Source organism: Phyllobates terribilis, unplaced genomic scaffold, assembly GCF_046119375.1.
Source record: "Phyllobates terribilis strain yellow unplaced genomic scaffold, ASM4611937v1 Scaffold_115__1_contigs__length_5345438, whole genome shotgun sequence".
Classification (NCBI taxonomy): Eukaryota; Metazoa; Chordata; class Amphibia; order Anura; family Dendrobatidae; genus Phyllobates; species Phyllobates terribilis.
This window is the reverse complement of record NW_027362875.1, coordinates 1163208-1183481: the sequence shown is the minus strand read 5'-3', so window position 1 is coordinate 1183481 and position 20274 is coordinate 1163208. Positions and strand designations below refer to the sequence as shown.

Genomic DNA, 20274 nt, shown 5'->3' with positions numbered 1-20274 from the left:
CTGAGCATTTTGATGGCCTCCAACTTGTACAACATCAGCCTCTAATCTCTGTACCTTGTCAGTTAGCTGTGACAGGATAGAAGTGAGGGGACGTATTTCAGTTTTTTATGTGGTCTCCAGCCTCTGAATATATTGCTCCATATCTTCTTTAGTAGTGATAGACACAATATGAAATACAAATCAATTATGGTGCTCTCCATATCAGAATTCCCTGTGGCTGGGAGGTAAATGTCCCTGTGAAGCAAGCACTGCTCAGTATGGGGGCTTTGGTGAGAGTACAGGGAGATTTGTGGAGCTGTTTTCTTGTGAGGCCTACATTAAGAGAGAAGTTGGTGCAGGACTTACAGGCTGGAGCTGTCTGGCATCATGAGGGTTAAGACTGCTTCTTTTACCAAGCTGAGGTGAGGCAGTAATGGCTCCGGAGCAGGATGATAAGACTTTCAATAAGAAACACTGCATACCAGACATGCTGACAGAGGTGGAGGACCTCAGATTAACCTTGGATCTCTTCTTTCTTTCTCATAACGGACGTCATGTTTGAGGCTGTAAAGTGCTTATAATTCCCCCAGGAACACGGTCTGAAGAGAGTGCTCTCAGTGTGTGCGTTCTCTCGGTGCTATGGCCAGGCCATGTCCCTCCTGTTGATGTTCAATACATCCGAAGGCGGCGTTGATTGGGAGCAGGATCGTATGATGTAACAACCTTGTGTGATGTCATAACCTTATGGAAACGCGAGTTGTGACACTAATGGAATGACGCCAGAACAGGAGGTGCGTATGAGTGTTTTTATTTTAAGAAAGCCAAACATGAGGAATGAGAAAGAGTTATCCTAGAAGTGGACAACCCCATTATGAAGATACAATTTTCGGTTAAAAATGAAAAAGGCTTCTCCCCTGTGTGACTTCTCTGAAGTTTATTAAGAGTTGATTTCCGTGTAAAACATTTCACACATTAAGAACATGAAAATGGCTTTTCACCTGTGTGAGTACTTTGGTGACTAAGAAGTGATGATTTCTTCACAAAACGTTTTCCACATTCTGAACAGGAAAAAGGCTCTTCCCCTGTGTGAGTTCTCTGGTGCTGAACCAAAGCTGATTTCTGGCTAAAATATTTCCCACATTCTGAACAGGAAAAAGGCTTCTCCCCTGTGTGAGTTCTCTGGTGTTTAATCAAAGCTGATTTCTGGCTAAAACATTTCCCACATTCTGAACAGGAAAAAGGCTTCACCCCTGTGTGAGTTCTCTGGTGCTTAACCAAATCTGATTTGTGGTTAAAACATTTTCTACATTCTGAACAGGAAAAAGGCTTCTCCCCTGTGTGAGTTCTCTGGTGATTAACCAAAACCGTTTTCTGGCTAAAATATTTCCCACATTCTAAACAGGAAAAAGGCTTCAACCCTGTGTGAGTTCTCTGGTGATTAACCAAATCTGATTTCTGGTTAAAACATTTCCCACATTCTGAACAGGAAAAAGGCTTCTCCCCTGTGTGAGTTCTCTGGTGCTTAACCAAATCTGATTTCTGGCTAAAACATTTCCCACATTCTGAACAGGAAAAAGGCTTCTCCCCTGTGTGAGTTCTCTGGTGATTAACCAAATCTGATTTCTGGTTAAAACATTTCCCACATTCTGAACAGGAATAAGGCTTCTCCCCTGTGTGATTTCTCTGGTGATTAACCAAAGATGATTTCTGGATAAAACATTTTCCACATTCTGAACAGGAAAAAGGCTTCTCCCCTGTGTGAGTTATCTGATGTCTGATAAAGCTTGACTTCAATGTGAAATATTTTCCACATTCCGAACAAGAAAATGGCTTCTCTCCTGTGTGAGTTATCTGATGTCTGATAAAACTTGACTTCAATTTAAAACATTTTCCACATTCTGAACAAGAAAATGGCTTCTCTCCTGTGTGGGTTGTTTGGTGGTTATCAAGATGCACTTTCTGTTTAAAACATTTCCCACATTCTGAGCATGAAAAAGGCTTCTCCCCTGTGTGAGTTCTCTGATGTCTGATTAAACTTGAATTATCTGTAAAACATTTTCCACATTCTGAACAAGAAAATGGCTTCTCCCCTGTGTGACTTCTCTGGTGATTAACAAGATTTGATTTCTGGTTAAAACATTTCCCACACTTGAAACAAAAAAATCTATTCTCTGCTGTGTGAATGCTTTGATGTTTAAGAAAAGACTTTTCGAGGGAAAAACTATTTCCATATTCAGAATGTGAAAATGGCTTCTTTGCTTTAGGAGCAGTTTGATTTTTAATGCTTATTTTGTGACTTTGATTTTCCTTAGTAGTCGGTAATGAATCAGAAGACAGGACCTGTTTCAAATGATCAGATGACAGATCTTTGCTGTGAAGGGATGATGGTAAATCTGGAGTAATGGCATTCACTTCAATTGTATCTTGTGGGATCTCAAGATTATCTGATTTAAAAATTGAAGATGTCAGCTGTCCCTCTGATCTCCTGGTACAGTCATCTGCCAAGAATAAAACCAATTATTATTTATGAATAACATATCCTTAAAATTTATATTGTTGAATATTTCTGCTTAAACTCTACGTAAAAATGTACTTTATGTAAAAGTATCATTATTTACCAAGAAAACATCACAGAAAAAAATCTGCCTTACCAACACCAAATCAGATAACAAATGCATTAGCATTTTAGTGTTGATTGGGTGTACTGGGGTGTCTGTCCATGTGGGGTGCACTTATATAGTGCTAGGCAGCCCTCCTGATCTAATTGTATGGGCATCATCAATAGGCTAAGCCAGACACTGTGCATCACACCTACCTGTGTGACTGGCGTCCTATGCAAGCTTCATCTGTGTGCATCTTTAATACTAGGCAACCATCCTCTACATTAATTTGATAGGTTTGTGAGTGGTTTCTCCATAAGTATTTTGCACCTGCGCTGCCCCCACCTTTATCATGGGGGTCTGCAGCATCCTGCTAGTGCATTTGTTATATGATTTGTGTTGGTATGGCTGTATCTTTTCCTGTGATTTTTTTTTTAAATTTTGCCTTATGTTAGCCATCATTATTCACCAAGACAATAACAGTTCACAGTCTAATAGAAAACCTCATAGGATGGAGCAGTAGAGCGTGGTGTCCAACTGTTTGTTCATTTCGCCTCCCAAATATGGAATAAAAAGCCACCAAACAATGTTATGTAGGTGAAATAATATCAATAAAAACTTCTACTCATCTCACAAAAACAAGTCCCCACTCAGGTCCATCATCTGTCAGTGGAAAACCAGAGGTTTCCACATTATTAGTGGCTAAAAGGCTTTTGAAAAGCAACATGGCTTCCATAAACCAATCCAGCAATATCCACTCTCCCAAAGTCAAATCTCCCCCTCACTTCTGAGCCTTGCAGTGAGCCAAACCACATTCAGCATCCATGTATTTGGCATTACTATAGTGAGAAGAACCCACCTAATTTACGGTTAGTGTCTCCTGGAGCACAATCTGGGCACTATGTGTTGGGGAATGAAATTATATATTTGTAATTTTCACTCTCCAACATCCACTGCGTGCTAATTTCTGGAAAGTGCCTGTGGAGTCACAATAGTCACTACTTCTATAGATTAATTCACTGAGGGTTATCATTTCCAAAATGGTGTCACTTTATGGGGATTTCTACTGCTCTGGTTTTCTGCAATTTGGTCACATTAGGGCTTCTGCAAATGGTGGGTCCCATCTCTTCTGAGATCTGCTCCTGCGACGCCTGCTTCTGTCACCAGAAGCCCGGTATTATCCAAGTGCACCCCATGGGAACAGACACCCCAGTTTACAATGCCAGCACTGATGGGCCTGGCTGCACCCTGGAATAAAAAAGTGCAAAAATGCATATATAATATATGGATAGTACCGGGCAGCCTGCCTAATCTAATAGTATAGGCGTAACTAATAGGCTGTAAGCCGGATACTGTGCAGTACCCTAGTGTGAACAGCACCCTATACAAGCCTTTTTGTGAGTAATTCAAATACTAAGCAGTCACCCCCTCCATGAAATGGTAGGTTGTGAGTGATTGTAGGTAGGTTGTGAGTGATTGTCTCATCAGTATTTTGCACCTGTGTAGCCGCCATCTTTATGTGGGTTTGCTGCACCCTGGTAGTGCATTTAGTTCTGAACATCTGGGCAAGTAAACATTGCTGCCCTTTTTTGCTGTGTTTCTTCTTGAATATTGGGGGAATTTTAATTCTTCTTAGTGTGGCTTTGCTTTTTGTGCATATTGCCGGAAGCTGCCAGATACAGCCTTGTTCTCCTCTGGTTCAGTCCTCTGTGCTCAGCTCCCGGCTTGTGTATTTGTTTCCTGTTGTGGCCTCGGCCCGTTTACTGACTTCTCGTGTGATTTTCTATTTTCATTGACCTCCATGTTGTGACCTGGCTAAGTGACTATTCTTCTTGCCATCTCACTCAATAGAACAGCAGGTAACACTGTGGCCCAAGCCTAGGGGTCTCTGTGTAAGTCCAAATTCATGTAGAGGGGTTAAAGGGTGATGAGTAAACCCTGGGATCTGGAAAAAGGAGTAGATGACGCCAAGCCTGTTTGTGGTAGCCATCTTTTGAGCAGTCAGGTGACCATGAACAGCGCCCCCAATACATTGTGTCTGCAAACTATTCCAGCAAGAACTGCATTTAAATAGCTAAATGGTGCTCCTTCCCTTCTTAACCTGCCATGTGCCTAGACAGTAGTGTACAACCGTATATAGGGGATTGTCGGATTCAAAATAAGTTGGAAAATAATTTGTAAGGTTCATTTGTTTCCTATTAACCTTTGTGAAGAATTCCAGAGTTATCGCCACATAAAGTGACACACGTCAAATTTGAAAAATGGGACCTGATTAGGAACACAAAACTGGCTGCAGGAAGGGGTTAAATCAGAGTATTTTGGGCACTAACTACTGTAGTCAAAACTGAGTTTAGACAATAACATCTACTGAAATGATCAAACTCAACAGTCTCCATCAGTAAATAGTAAGTAACTAGTGGTGAAACCTCTCTGGGGTAATTAGAGTATGGGGCTCGGTGGCTCTTGGGAATCTAAACTATCTTTAGGGACAATATTTGCTGTCAGATGAATTTCAAGAAGAAATATTATGTAAAGAGAGGAGAGAACAAGGCGCAATTGGTGACTCAGTGTTGCAATTGTTAGAGGGGTGTGGGAATGGCTACTAACCTTATGAAGTTGTGCACCTCTGCACAACCCCAGTGTAAAGCTCCACAAGCTCCGCTCTGTTGGTGGCTGTCATCTAATTCCAGCGGCGTTCACAGATCCTGATCTCTCGGTGGTGGATCACGTGATCAGGTTAGTTGCATGTAACGCCGTGATGGACGCCCAGCTTCACCAACACCCCCGGCAGCGTTACGGAGGGGTTAGGGCAGCGCAGCTTGGAAAACCAGGGTAGTAATTCTAATTAAATTCCTCCCATAGGTGAATGAACAATTAATTAAAGGCAGCTCTACCGCACCCCAACAGGGGGAAAGGGACAATCAGTAAATGTGAATAGCGGTACCAGAGCGCCAATAACAGGGCAAAAATATTAAAAGGACTGATTTATTAATACACACAATGCATTTTGGTGGACACAGCCACCTTCATCAGGTGACCTGATGAAGGTGGCTGTGTCCACCGAAACGCGTTGTATTAATAAATCAGTCCTTTTAATATTTTTGCCCTTTTATTGGCGCTCTGGTACCGCTATTCACATTTAAAGCAGAAATATTAGACATTTAAAGAGAACTTTTTATAATAGTGCAGAGATGAGGTGTCTTAAATTTAGGTTAGAGTTATATCATGGCACAGGTGTAATGTTTTTTGTTTAGTTTATCACTATCCTGTTTGAAGTTAGTCGGTTTTAACAGAAATTGAAAACTCAGGATAAAGGGAAACTCTGTTGTTATTGTACAGAAATTCACACTTGGCCTCACTGCACATTTAATGTTGTCGATCATAAAAGTGAAGTTTGGCCAGAAAGACTGGACCTGGTCTTGTAGGGACCATATGAGGACATTCAGCAGCACAGAAGGGAGAGAAGGTAGATTCATCCAATAAGATATCAGGGTTCTAGGAAGCCAACACCATCATTACCCTCCGCTTTCTCTTACAGGGTCATCATAATATTTTTCTTCAAGTGATTTTCTAACTAGTCAGCACTTTCTACGGACGCTGTCATTTGGTTTTGTGGTTTACAGATCTGGGCAGGTAACGGTCAGCATCTTCTAATCCCAGGGGGTAGGTGGATCCTCCAGGTTGTAAGTTCTATGGAAAAAGGCTTTCAATGCCCAAAATCATCTGAACAGTTTTGAGTGGAGGAGAATGTTGTGGTCTAGATGCAAAATGGTGATTACACAATTGTGATATGGCCGGACTACACCACTGATAAAGCAGCCACAGCCGGTGACTGAGAAGAATCTGTGACTTCTCTGCATTTAGTGGTTACTACTCACCTGGGTAGTCATATGTAGAAATCTCCTCTTTACACCGCTCATCACCCCTCACATATGTCTCTGTAGTATTAATATGGGTCAGATCTTCACCCTGAAACAGATATTGTAAAAGTCACAAACAGATGAGACGTAGTGATGAGCGAGCATACTCGCAAGTACTCGGTACTCACCCGAGCATCTCAGTACTCGAGATGCTCGGAGCTCGCAGAGTACTTGCGAGATGCTTGGGCGGATGCTCGGGTCCCCTCCCTACATGTTTGGCGTCAATGAACATGCAGGGATTGCCTGCCACTCACTGTAATGCAGCAGCCATGTTTGTTTTGGCATTACAGTGATTAGCTGGCCGCACAGCGTCATCAGGTCTATATCAGACCTGCCACCGCTGTGCTCGTCAGTCTATTCTGCAATCAGACAATGTAGGGAGAGGTGCTGCTGATCTAGGGAGAGATTTGGTTGTGTATTAGGTAGTGTAGGGAGAAAACAAGTACATTACACATATCCATCTCAACAAACAATCCTTCTGAGGACTAATACATCTGCAGAGATATCAGGCAGGCAGTGTATATAGGCTGGCAGGCAGTGTATATAGCAGACTGCAGTGCATATAGCACAAGAGGCTCCATTCCAGTTCTGCTTTCTGCTGGTGTTAGATATTTCTAGACAAAGGCCCAGGTCTCAGGGGCCAGGAATATTTTATTTTGGATCTTAATCCTCATTATTTGCTTAAAAAGCAATCCAGAGAACACCGTTTTTCTGCGCCATTTGCTTGTTGGCACTGCAGAATACAGCCAGGTCATTTCCATATTACAGCGCTAAAAATCCAGCTATTTAAAACCGTGGTTTGTCCATCACATGGATCACATATAATTGCGCTGAAAATACTGCCATTTTTCGCCTCCATTCAAATTTTTTTTCAGTGTGTCAGCAAAGTTTTTGGCACCAGTTTGCTGTTCAAAATAGTTACCTACAGGCCAGGTATTTAAAACTGTGGTTTCTCCGTCACGCGGATCACATTCACATATAATTGCGCTGAAAATACTGCCATTTTTGGCCTCCATTCAAATTTTTTTTCAGTGTGTCAGCAAAGTTTTTGGCACCGGTTTGCTGTTCAAAATAGTTATCTACAGGCCAGGTATTTAAAAATGTGGTTTCTCCGTCACACGGATTACATATAACTTCGCTCCAAATTCAGCCATTTGTAGTAAGCGTGGAAGATATTGTCCTCCATTTAAAATGGGTAAGGCGCGTGGCAAGGGACGGGGAACTGGACGTGATGGTTCATGCAGAGGCAGAGGCCATGGGCAAGCTGAAATTGTGCCACAACAAACACCCACATCTTCCTGTCCCAATTCCTAGGGGACCACAGCACACCACTATTGAACCCAGAGCAGTGTCAAAAGGTTGTTAGTTGGATAGCGGATAATGCTTTCAGTCACTTATCCACCACCACCACCACCCTGTCTTCCACACTCTCAGTAGTCTCAGTAGCCGTGAGTCTGAACCGCATATTCTTCACCTTGATCCTCCTTCCTCCCACCATGCCGAGTGCCCGGAAACAACTGATCCCACACTTGGACACTCTGAAGAACTGTTCACTTTTCCATTTATAGATTCGGGCCTCTCGCCCGGTCCACTTGAAGCGGGGCAAGAGGAGATCGCATGTAGCGATGCCCAAATATTTCAGCAGCCACGGTCACACGAAGGCGATGGTGGGAAAGTGTCACAAGAGGTGGACGATGATGAGACACAATTGCCAGAAAGTCAGGAGGAGGACCAGGGTGCGGAAGGGGAAGACGAGGTGGTGGATGATATAGTAACTGACCCAACCTGGCAGGAGGGCATGCAGAGCGAGGACAGCAGCACACAGGGGGGGAGGCAGAGCACCCCAACAGGCAGGAAGAAGCAGTGTGGTGGCCGCAGACACAAGGCAGGCAACCGTTCCCCGTAACACCAACACGAAGGAAGTTGCCAGTACAACTGTTAGGTCTTCCCGAGTCTGGTTGTTTTTTAAAGACTCTGCCGATAATCCCAAAAAGGCCATTTGCACCACCTGCCAGGCCAGCATCAGCAGGAGTGGCAAATCTAGCAGCCTGACCACCACCAGCATGATCAGGCACATGGCAGCAAAGCACCCGACTTTGTGGGCCGAACCCAAGGGTCCAGGAACAGTGTTTGCGGGTGGCACCATTGCTTCTTCCGCTGTTGTGCATGCAAGCCAATCCCCTGTCCATGGTGATGGGGAAGATGCCTCCTGCCCTGCACCTGTCGTTACACACTCTCAAGTAGCAGCATCAGGACGCACGTCCACGTCCTTGTCCCAGCGCAGCGTTCAGTTGTCCATACCCCAGACCTTGGAACGCAAGCGAAATACACAGCTAACGCCCCACAGGCCACACTACTAAATTCCCACATTTCACGACTGCTTGTGCTCGAAATGTTGCCTTTTAGGCTCGTGGAGACGGAAGCATTCCGCAACCTGATGGTGGCGGCCGTCCCTCGGTACTCGGTCCCCAGCCGCCACTATTTCTCCTGGTGTGCCGTCCCCACATTACACAAGCACGTGTCCCAAAACATTAGCCGTGCCCTCAACAACGCAGTTACCGGGAAAGTCCACCTAACCACGGACACATGGACAAGTGCTTGTGGGCTGGGACGGTACATCTCGCTGACGGCACATTGGGTTAACTAGTGGAAGCCGGGACCCAGTCAGACCTTGGGACAGTACACGTCCTCCCGACGCCAGGGATTGCGGGCCCTAGGTCAATAAGGGTGGCCCCCACAGTCTACAGCTCCTGCACCTCATCCTCCTCTTCAGCCTCCATCTCCGAAATGACCACATCAGTCACAAGCTGGAAGCACTGTAGCACTGCCTCCGCCAAGCGGCAACAGGCTGTGCTGAAACTAATATGCTTAGGTGACAAACCGCACAATGCTGAAGAGTTGTGGACAGCTCTGAAAGAGCAGGCAGATCTGTGGCTCACACCGCTGAACCTACAGCCAGGCATGGTGGTGTGTGACAGTGGCCGGAACCTGGTGGCGGCTCTGAGGCGAGGCGAGCTCACACGCGTACCATGCCTGGCCCATGTGCTTAACCTCGTGGTTCAGCGGTTTCTCAAATGCTACCCGGAGCTGCCGGATCTGCTTGTTAAAGTACGCCACCTCTATGCCTATTTTAGAAAGTCACCTACAGCTTCCTCTGCCCTTGCTGTGTTTCAGCAGCATTTGCAGCTTCCGGCTCACAGGCTGGTGTGTGATGTCCCCATGCGTTGGAACTCTACACTGCAGATGTTGGAAAGGATTTGTGAGCAGAAGAGGGCAGTTCTTGAGTACCAGCATCAACAAGGCCGTCGGTATTCAGTTCAGACTCCACACATAAGACCTCAGGAGTGGACATGGAAGCCAGACATATGTACCATTCTCCAAAACTTTGAGGACTCCACCAAGATGGTGAGCGGCGATGATGCCATAATTAACGTCACCATCCCGCTTCTCTGTCTTTTGAAATACTCTCTGCTCACAATCAAGAGGATGCATTGCAGGCGGAGCACGATGAGATTGAGCAAGGAACCATACAGGGTGATTACACACAGCCCAGCCTCATCTCATCTCAATGTGGATTGGGTGACAATGAGGAAGGGGAGGAGGAAGAGGAGGAAGAACAGGAGCTAGTTTCATGCGCTATAGATAGTACTACCAGCACAACTGTCATACCGTCTGTTCAGCGTGGATGGCCAGAGGACAGAGAGGAGGAGGAGGGGAGCATGGTCAGTCATCCTCTTGGTGAGGACACGGAAGTCTTGCCTGTTAGCAGTCTGGCACGCATGGCTGAGTTTATGTTACGCTGCCTTTCCCATGACCCTCGCGTTCTCAAAATTTTGGGTGACAGTTATTACTGGTTGGAGACACTTCTAGACCCACACTACAAGGAGAACTTTATATCTCTTATTCCTGAGGCGGACACGTCTACAAAAATGGGGCAGTACCAGAAGGCCCTTGTTGCGGAACTATTAAAAAAATTCCCATCTGAAAATGCTGGCGACAGAGGTCACAGTTCGTTGGACAACCAAGGAGTACAGGCAAGAGAGACACAACTTCAATTCAGCAAAAGGCAGGGGAACACTGTCAAAGTTCTGGGAGAATTTTCTCGGCCCCTCCCATCGCACAGGCCCTGAGGCGCGGGGTACTCTCACAAGGAGTGCAAAGTTTGGGAAGATGCTGAGGGAGTACCTTGCCGACCGTACCAACGTCCTCCGTGATTCCTCTGTGCCTTATAATTATTGGGTATCCAAGCTGGATACGTGGAATGAACTGGCTCTCTATGCCTTGGAGGTCCTGGCCTGCCCTGCCGCCAGCGTTTTATCAGAGCGGGATTTTAGTGTCGCTGGTGGAATTATAACTGATAAGCGCATCCGCCTGTCAACTGAAAATGCTGACAGGCTGACACTTATAAAAATGAACAAGGGCTGGATTGAGCCAGACTTCTCAACACCACCGAATGAAAGCATCGTAACATAAACTCAAATCCAGTGTCTTTTTTTGGGAGGTGTATTCCCATGCACCTCTTCACACCCACACATTGATATATGCTTCCTGATTTTGGCAATTTGCTCTTGTCCCCCTCCTTCTCCTCATCCTCAACCACCATATCACCAGGGTGACCGTGGTCCGTGATGCAACACTCACATAATATTTTTAAAGGGTGTTTATGATGCCCGTAAAAAAAATAAATTTATACAGTATGTTCATGTATACCCCCCAGGGGTAAATGTTTGTCAGCCCATACACATAGTGCATGGGCATTAAAAGTATAGGAGACCCGCTCCTTTCTAATGGAAACATTTTTTTATGAGGCCCTCCTCCACGTCTCTTCCAAGGGGCATTGGAGTGCCTCCCAATATTTGGCAGCCCTTGCATTCACTGCATAGGCAAACACAATGGGAGACCTACTTCCTAATAATGGGAACATTGTTTTCAGGAGGCCCTCCTCTAAGTCTCTTCAAAGGGGTATTGGGGTGCGTAAAAATTTTGGGCAGCCCTGCCACTCACTGCATACGCAATAACAGTATAGGAGATCCACTCTATAGTAATGGGAACAATAAAACATAGCCAGCTGATGGCTCTCTAAGAATAGTGAGGGCTGACTGCTGGCCCTTTAAGAATAGTAAAGGCCGCCTGATGGCCCTATAAAAATAGGCTTGTGACTTTCAGAGTCCTTCCTTCATAAGTGAAACACGATGGTCTGATGATATCTCACACACCACATGGCCAGATAAGGTTGTAAAATGTTAAAATGACATTTCCTGGTGAATGCATTTGTCACGGTTGAAAGCAATGCAAAAGTGAAAAAACGCATCAAAAACGCTACATGTGAACATAGCCCAAGGTGAGGAGGAGCATTTTTGTTTTTGGTTATTTATTTTGCTTTATATACGAGTCATTACCCTGGGAAGGATGTTCCTTAACATATTTCCATGGAAAATCCATTTTTGTTTCGTTTTTGTATGTTTTATTGTGAGTCCGTAAAAGTGGCGTAATACCTCTGAAAACATTGTTGACAGAAGTGACCTGGGAGTCAGAAATGCTTCCAGGGGTCTTCCCCATGCTGTCCCCATGTCATTTGAGTACTGCTCCCATCGATTTGGGCAATTTTTAGGCCCTCTGCAGACCGCCGTGGAGAGAAGCCTGAAAAATGCTCGAAATTCCCATAGACTTACATTGGGCTCGTTACTCGAGTCGAGCACCCGAGTATTCCAATGTGCTCGACCCGAGCTTCGAGCATCCGAGCATTTTAGTGCTCGCTCATCACTAATGAGAAGTCACATCTATGATCAGCTCTAATCCTGCCATCTCCACCATTCTACACAAGTAGAAAACATATAATACTGGTGGATAAAACAAGACTGAACACAAGACCTTCACAGCCATCTACACATCAAAGGGGAGATCTCATTACACTTTCTCTCCATCTACCTGATGATCCTGAGGAGCATTGGGATCTTGTTGTTTACAGTCATGTTGAAGAAGAGGACGGGGACATCTCTCTGGTGTTGTCCTCTTACTGGATAGATCTGGAGGAAACACATACAGGGACTGAATTCATTCTTTACAAACAGATAATTATAGGCCGTGTTTATTTAGTCCTGTCTATTACCAGGTGATGTGAGGGGCTGGGGAACCTCCATCATGATGTCTTTGTACAAATCTTTGTGTCCTTCTAAATACTCCCATTCCTCCATGGAGAAATAGACGGCGACATCCTGACATCTTATAGGAACCTGACACATACAATGATACAGTCATCTCCCCGATCCTTTCATAGCATTATTGTATAATGTCCCAGTATTCCCAGCAGTGTCACCTCTTCAGTCAGCAGCTCAATCATCTTGTAGGCAAGTTCTAGGATCTTCCGGTCATTGATGTCCTCATGTATCAGGGGGTGAAATGGAGGCCCTGTGATTGGGCTCTGGGGTCTTCTCCATCCCTCAGACACAGGGTCCTGACAGCGCTCACTAGAGGTCTTCTTCACTACTGTGTAATCCTGGTTATGGAGAGACACATTAATAAATCTCACTACAGACATGTCCAGAGTACTCACCTCTCCAGTTCTGTCCATCTGTAATTCCCATAGATAAGAATGATGCAATGTGACGTCATCAGAATCTCTCACCTCTCCAGTAAGCCGGAAGAGGATCTCTAGTGTGAGAAGTAATATCCTCTCCGCCATCTTGTCTCTGTCCATATCCATCTTTCATGGCTCCATAAGAAAAATTCTCTTAAATAGAAGATCTTCACTGAGAGGATCTGATATTGTGTAATAATACAATTACTAGAGATAATAAGGGGAAACATATGAGGAGATATATTATTTTACAGTATTAGGTTTTCTGCTTTACATCTAGTATTAAAACCTATATATTTTTGGCCACAGACAGCAAGCAGTTTCTTCCTCGGAGTCTGTACCTGAAAACGTTTCTCAAAGACTCATCTTCCATAAAGCTAATTCTCGTCTCATTTACCGACGCTGCAATCGGCATTAGCAATACTGCAGGAGATATTCATTACACGTGACATGAGAAATAACTACTTCATGAGGAGGACGACGACGACATCTTCATCTTCTACTACGGCTCTAGAAACATATTTGGCTAGAGTGCTTCACTGACTACATCTCCACCAGTCATCTATATGAATGTTTCCCGTCTTCCCCGGACTGTAATCTTCTATCTCGTTAGATCTCATGTCTGATTCACACACACAAGTTTGAGGCTTTGACACATGGTAAGGTTTTTAATATTATACAGAGTAGGACTATCCCGAATGGGTTCCTCTTGCCATGGTGGGATAGCTTTCATGCTATTTTGGATCAAAAACAGTGTTGCTAAGAACCCTATTTTATTTAAATGCACTTTTGCTTTTTTTTATTCATTTATTTACAGCAGGGTTTATGATCATTTTTCTTAATAGGTTTTTTTCTGATTTATGGCCATTGTAAACATGCATTTATGTGCTGCATGGATACCAACTTAAACCAAGCTCAAATTCTGTGTTTTTTCACAGGCACCATAGTGGCCGTGTGGGCTGCCGCTATGGATCACACACCCCTAACTATCCAACTATCATTTGGTAAAAATCTCATAGGTCCTGGATTCATTAGAACCTGCACCAAGAATGGGGCTAAGTGAGTATTTATTAAAGGGAATCCACTCCACCGACTACCCCATAGCTGATTAAAGGGAATCTGTCACTCGCTGGGACTTATCTGACCTCTAATATGGGGATACAGGTGATAGAAATGTGAATCTATACTTACCTGTATGCCTCATATTAGAGGTCTGTTTGCTGTGAAAAGGCTTTTTATTCAGTGAAGATTCCAATGCTTGCGGGCCGGTGGACGGGAAGAAGTGCACCGGTGACGTGCAGCCATGCCCATGTCCTGCGCCTGCGCACTTCACTTCTTACGGAAGGCGCAGTTGTGCTGTATACTATGCAGTCATAGTACTGCAGGGATCTTGTCCGCAGGCGCCGGTGAGTCACGGTGATTTGCCGGCGCCTGGGCACAAGATCCCTGCAGTACTATAACTGCACAGTACACAGTACAAGTTAGTCACTACCGTAAAAAGCACGCAGGTGCGGGATCTGGACATGGTGACTGCACGTCACAGGGCACTGTGATGTGCATGGGAGATGGGAAATATTTTAATTAACACAGAAGGTGGGGATTTGTTCCCGGAATTTTCACTGAATAAAAAGCTATTTCACAGCAAAATAACTCTAATATGAGGCATACAGGTAAGTATAGATTCACATTTCTATCACCTTATGTCCATATTAGAGGTTAGATAAGTCCCAGGGGGTGACAGATTCCCTTTGATCAACCATGGGGTTGTCATAAAACCAGATATGTATCAAGGTATTGTAAGGTGGCTAATGGTCGCGTAGTCAATGGGAGGTATGTGTCACAGAGATGGCTGGTCTCTGTGATGTAACCCGGAGTGTTTCTCTAGGGTATATAAGCACTAAGAGGATCGTTTGGTGCACCTGGGAGCTGGGTTACAGGTAACTAGGAGAGAATGGGCAGGTCCAGCTACCCACATACCTCACCTCTGGGTGTGGTTAACAGCCTATAAAATGGAGGCTGTTGTTTGGCACATGGTCTGTGTGTCTGGAGGGAGAAGGCCTCCTGTGTATGTTTGTCTTCAGACCAAGCCAGGACACTGGACGCTACCCCAGCTTGTGTGCCACACAGGCCTGGCTGAGCAGAGACCTGCTAAGGACATTTACTTTGTTTGCCTGATCTAAAAGCTATTTGCTTTTCTGTTTGGCTTCTGGATTTATGAAGCAATAAACTCACATGAACTTTTAAAGGACCATGCCTCCTGTTTTCCTCCTGTCGCATCCAAGTGAGTAAAACTCCTACAATATGTATAAAGCAAAGCGTATGGTACTCAGAGAATGTTTCAATAATCCGCCTCAACGCATTTCCCCAACAGATTCATCAGGAGGCTTGATACATGGATGATAATTCATGATGTTCAGCATAGTGTGCCTAATAGCCAGGTGTCCATGTTTAAATATCCCACTTCATCCAAAACCCCAGACTAGGAGACCCATTCCCATTCCTAGAGGTGAATTGTCACAGGATATACAGAATGGAGTCTGTCTACAATAATATACTGCGCCTACGCTACTTCACATGAGCTAGAGGTCTGATAATTTCCATCCCCTAGTGTGCAAGTCCGGAAGTGACGTGCTTTACACTGAAATGCCAGATAAACTGATTGCCTCCGTGCCCCTGGTACCTGTGACTGCGCATGCCTGTAGTTATCATTCCACGCCGGAGAGCATCTAGGATCATTGTCCACGATTGCGCATGCCCAGATGTCTGCATTCCACGCCGGATCGCATATGGTATTGGATTGCATTCCATCTCAGAAAAATCCTCTCTCTGAGATCAGCGTCATGGGAGACTAAAAACAAATATTGCACATCCTCCCATCATGCAATAGGCATGTAGATCTACCTTATCATTACAAAAAATATGGGATGGTGGCCCACAGTATACTCCTAAATGGTCATATTTGACCCCTATTGCATAATTAGAGATACACAAGGAACACCACACTTGTTAGTTAGTAAATAGTATAAGTGGGATATAACTGATAAGAAATAATTCTGATATAGAAGCTCAGATCTCTCGATGAAGTAAAACAGTATGTGAACCTCATTCACTGGGAACTGAGTAGCAATGGGTAGAGTATAAAATCCAAAAATGTAATCCAGAATGGGGCTGTATGCACACAAAACAGGCATAGGAAATTTGCTCATTCAGTCCCTTAGGGGCTCGTGAATCCAGTCTAACAACCCACTCACTTTCCTTTTTGAGGATACATCTATTGTGATCACCTCCTCTCACATTGGGTTTAACCACCTCAATGATACAAAAGTAGATGTCTCTTGTTTCACCTCAATGTGCACTGTTTATGTGTCTCACTAATGGGGTGTCCTGACCATGGCGTATTTCGCCCAAATGCCCCCCACACTCCTCCTAGACTCCCTCTTGGTCGTGCATACATAATCTAGGGGACAGGTGCATGTGGCCATGTATAAAAGTCCTGAGGTTTTACAGTTGGAATAATCCCTCTGGAAAAAGATTTTACATGTAGAGGAACTCGAGAAAGATTTACATGATCTCATCCAATTACATGTACAACTTTCTCCACATCTAAAGAAAAAGCAGTTTCTTCTATCTAGTCAAGTCCCCTTTGGTGGAGGTTTTTATTGAAACTATGCACTAAACGGTCCCTAATTGACCGACCCTTTCTGAAAGTTATTGTGGGAGTAGATCCCGCAGCACCCTCAGGTCCAGGTCGGCCAGGGTTTTCTGAGGATATTAAAAATATGGTCACTCTGATTCTCGTAAGTTCCTATTACTTGTGTTATCCCATCTTTTTCTTGCTCTCTTGGTTTGGTATGGAGGAGTGTCTCTCTCCCATTTTTCTGCAAACAATAGTGTGGAATCCAAAATGTACTATGGGTACCTTTTTTCCAAGAATCAGGTGTTCATGTCTATTGCCTGTATATTAAAATCTGTGACATTAGAGCAGTCTCTTCTCAACCGTAAAAATTGGCCCTTGAATATTGCTTTTTTTTAAAGGAGGATAAGGTGGTGCCTATCCCACTTCAATAGTTTATTAGTGCTTGTAGGTTTATGGCAGATGAGTGTCCCTAAGGTCCCATCCCTTTCTTTCTTGTTTAGTAAATCCAGGAAAGGCAACTGGTTATAATTAAACTCTGATGTAAATCTAAGGCCCACTCTATTGATGTTGAGTTCCCTGACAAATTCAAGAAACTTTTCACTTGTTCCTGACCAGATGATAAAAATGTCGTCAATATATTTATACTAAGCCCCAATATATGGATGCCACCACTTATGATCATCTATGAATATTGTGGTTTCCTCCCACCAGCCCAGGAATAGGTTAGCATACGAGGGGGCACAGCGGCTCCCCATCACAGTACCCCTGAGCTGGTGGAAGTACTTCCTGTCAAAAAGAAAGAAGTTATGAGTAAGAGTGAATTTTAGAAGATCCTCCATGAACTCATTATGTCTGCTCCACTCTATTGAGCTCGATTTCAAGAAATGTCTTACTCCTCTGATATCATCCTCATGCGGTATATTACTGTACAAAGCCTCGATATCTAGTAAGGTCTGCTCCCCTACATGAATGTATACATGCTCGAGAGTATACATGTAGGGGAGCAGCCAAAGGGAAAGCAATTCCAGAGGGATTATTCCAACTACAGGACCTCAGGTGGTATTGTGGGAACATTATACTGTGGGGGGCATCATACATACTGCATAAGGGGCATAATGGGGGCATTACACTGTGTGGGGGCATCATACATACTGCATAAGGGGCATAATGGGGACATTACACTGTGTGGGGGGCATCATACATCCTGCATAAGGGGCATAATGGGGGCATTACACTGTCTGGGGGCATCATACATACTGCATAAGGGGCATAATGGGGGCATTACACTGTGTGGGGGCATCAAACATCCTGCATAAGGGGGGCATTACACTGTGGGGGGCATCATACATCCTGCATAAGGGGCATAATGGGGGCATTACACTGTGTGGGGGCATCATACATCCTGCATAAGGGGCATAATGGGGGCATTACATTGTGTGGGGGCATCATACATCCTGCATAAGGGGCATAATGGGGGCATTACACTGTGTGGGGGAATCATACATCCTGCATAAGGGGGGCATTACACTGTGGGGGGCATCATACATCCTGCATAAGGGGCATAATGGGGGCATTACACTGTGTGGGGGCATCATACATCCTGCATAAGGGGCATAATGGGGGCATTACACTGTGGGGGGCATCATACATCCTGCATAAGGGGCATAATGGGGGCATTACACTGTGTGGGGGCATCATACATCCTGCATAAGGGGTATAATGGGGGCATTACACTGTGTGGGGGAATCATACATCCTGCATAAGGGGCATAATGGGGGCATTACACTGCAGGGCCAGTAAAGGGGTCCTGTACTATGAGAACAATACGTCTCCTCCCTTCCTGTCTCCATAGTTGGGTCGTATGTATCTATTACAGGAAACAGAACAAAAACCTTATGATTCTTATAAAGGGGCAACACAAGACCCCAAAAGAGTCTCCGTGCTGAAGGGGTTAATGCCCCCTGCGCCCAGTAATGGGGTCTCCACATACCTCCACCTGCAGAGCCGCCACCACATATATGGCTGCTCTGTGCGCACAGGAGCTGTGATGAGGTCACAGGAGGGGAGGAGTCAGGGGTCACATGATCAGGGGCCTCAGTGGATGCAGGACTCTGCTGTGCTGGTTGTCATGGTGCTGGATGAGCTGAAGTTTATGTGTGGGGTCAGGAGGGGTTTACAGTGTGGATGTAGCAGAGCCGCGTGTGTACGAGGCGTACGGAGCGGAGCCGCGTGTGTACGAGGCGTACGGAGCGGAGCCGCGCGTGTACGAGGCGTACGGAGCGGAGCCGCGCGTGTACGAGGCGTACGGAGCGGAGCCGCGCGTGTACGAGGCGTACGGAGCGGAGCCGCGCGTGTACGAGGCGTACGGAGCGGAGCCGCGCGTGTACGAGGCGTACGGAGCGGAGCCGCGCGTGTACGAGGCGTACGGAGCGGAGCCGCGCGTGTACGAGGCGTACGGAGCGGAGCCGCGCGTGTACGAGGCGTACGGAGCGGAGCCGCGCGTGTACGAGGCGTACGGAGCGGAGCCGCGCGTGTACGAGGCGTACGGAGCGGAGCCGCGCGTGTACGAGGCGTACGGAGCGGAGCCGCGCGTGTACGAGGCGTACGGAGCGGAGCCGCGCGTGTACGAGGCGTACGGAGCGGAGCCGCGCGTGTACGAGGCGTACGGAGCGGAGCCGCGCGTGTACGAGGCGTACGGAGCGGAGCCGCGCGTGTACGAGGCGTACGGAGAAGAGCCGTGTGAGTACGGAGCAGAGTTGTGTGTGTACGGAGCCGTGTGTGTACACTGTATACAGCTGTAGAATCCCCAGGTTCAGTCAGAGACACCGCGGCTCTTTATCAGACTGTAGAAGAACTGACACTGGACACTCGGTAAAACTGCGCTCGGACGTCTCTTGTTTCTCGCACAGATATTGATAACATAAGATGGAGTCAGACGAACCCTCCTACAAAACCTGATAACAAAATCATTACTACAGGACTGGATGAGAAAGGGATTAATTCTACAAGAAACACTGGAGCCACAAATGAGAGAATCCGGGCCCCGTCGCTGGATACGCCGGGCCCCCAGCGTGTTAGGACCAGACGGGGTTATTGTCCCTGGAGCTTCTCTTCTCGGTATAATGAGACTCTGATCTTGTTCATACTAAGAGGTTTGAGTAAAATATAAGCTGCGTAAATCTGAGGAGTTTGAGGAGCTGGCCATGGACTAAAGATTGCTGGACCAATGGTCGTAGAGCGGAGTTCACATCTCTAAGGGATGCAGACTTTTTCCAGCACGGAGCACCGGTTACATCGATCTTATTGTTGTATTTTATTAGCGATTTGCTTGTTCATCAGTTGACATGGGTGAACCCGAACAGTAAAGTTCAGGGTCTGTTCCGAAGACAGACTTCATCTGACAGCATGAGTGCGCAGCGCTTTGACCGGTGGTAACAACCTTACCGCCGATCAGAGCCTGTGTTTCCCAGGCTGTCACACAGATGACAGTGTGGGAAACCACAGATGTTTGGGCCCCCCATTCATATGACTGGTCAGATACCGTTCGAGTACCCAAACTGA

The 20274-nt window shown here is 45.7% G+C and overlaps 1 protein-coding gene across 1 annotated transcript; it reads right to left on the bottom strand.

Moving 5' to 3' along the window:
• Nucleotides 1-800: 800 nt before the first annotated feature.
• On the bottom strand, nt 801-18770 carry LOC141201414 (uncharacterized). The gene is made up of 8 exons (XM_073663403.1): nt 18704-18770; nt 15757-15924; nt 13125-13283; nt 12816-12995; nt 12609-12732; nt 12428-12525; nt 6458-6548; nt 801-2477 (listed from the first exon to the last, which is right to left on the bottom strand). The coding sequence occupies exons 3-8, from the start codon at nt 13200-13202 to the stop codon at nt 952-954; spliced, it is 2097 nt and encodes a 698-aa protein (XP_073519504.1). The 5' UTR covers nt 13203-13283; nt 15757-15924; nt 18704-18770; the 3' UTR covers nt 801-951.
• Nucleotides 18771-20274: the final 1504 nt, after the last annotated feature.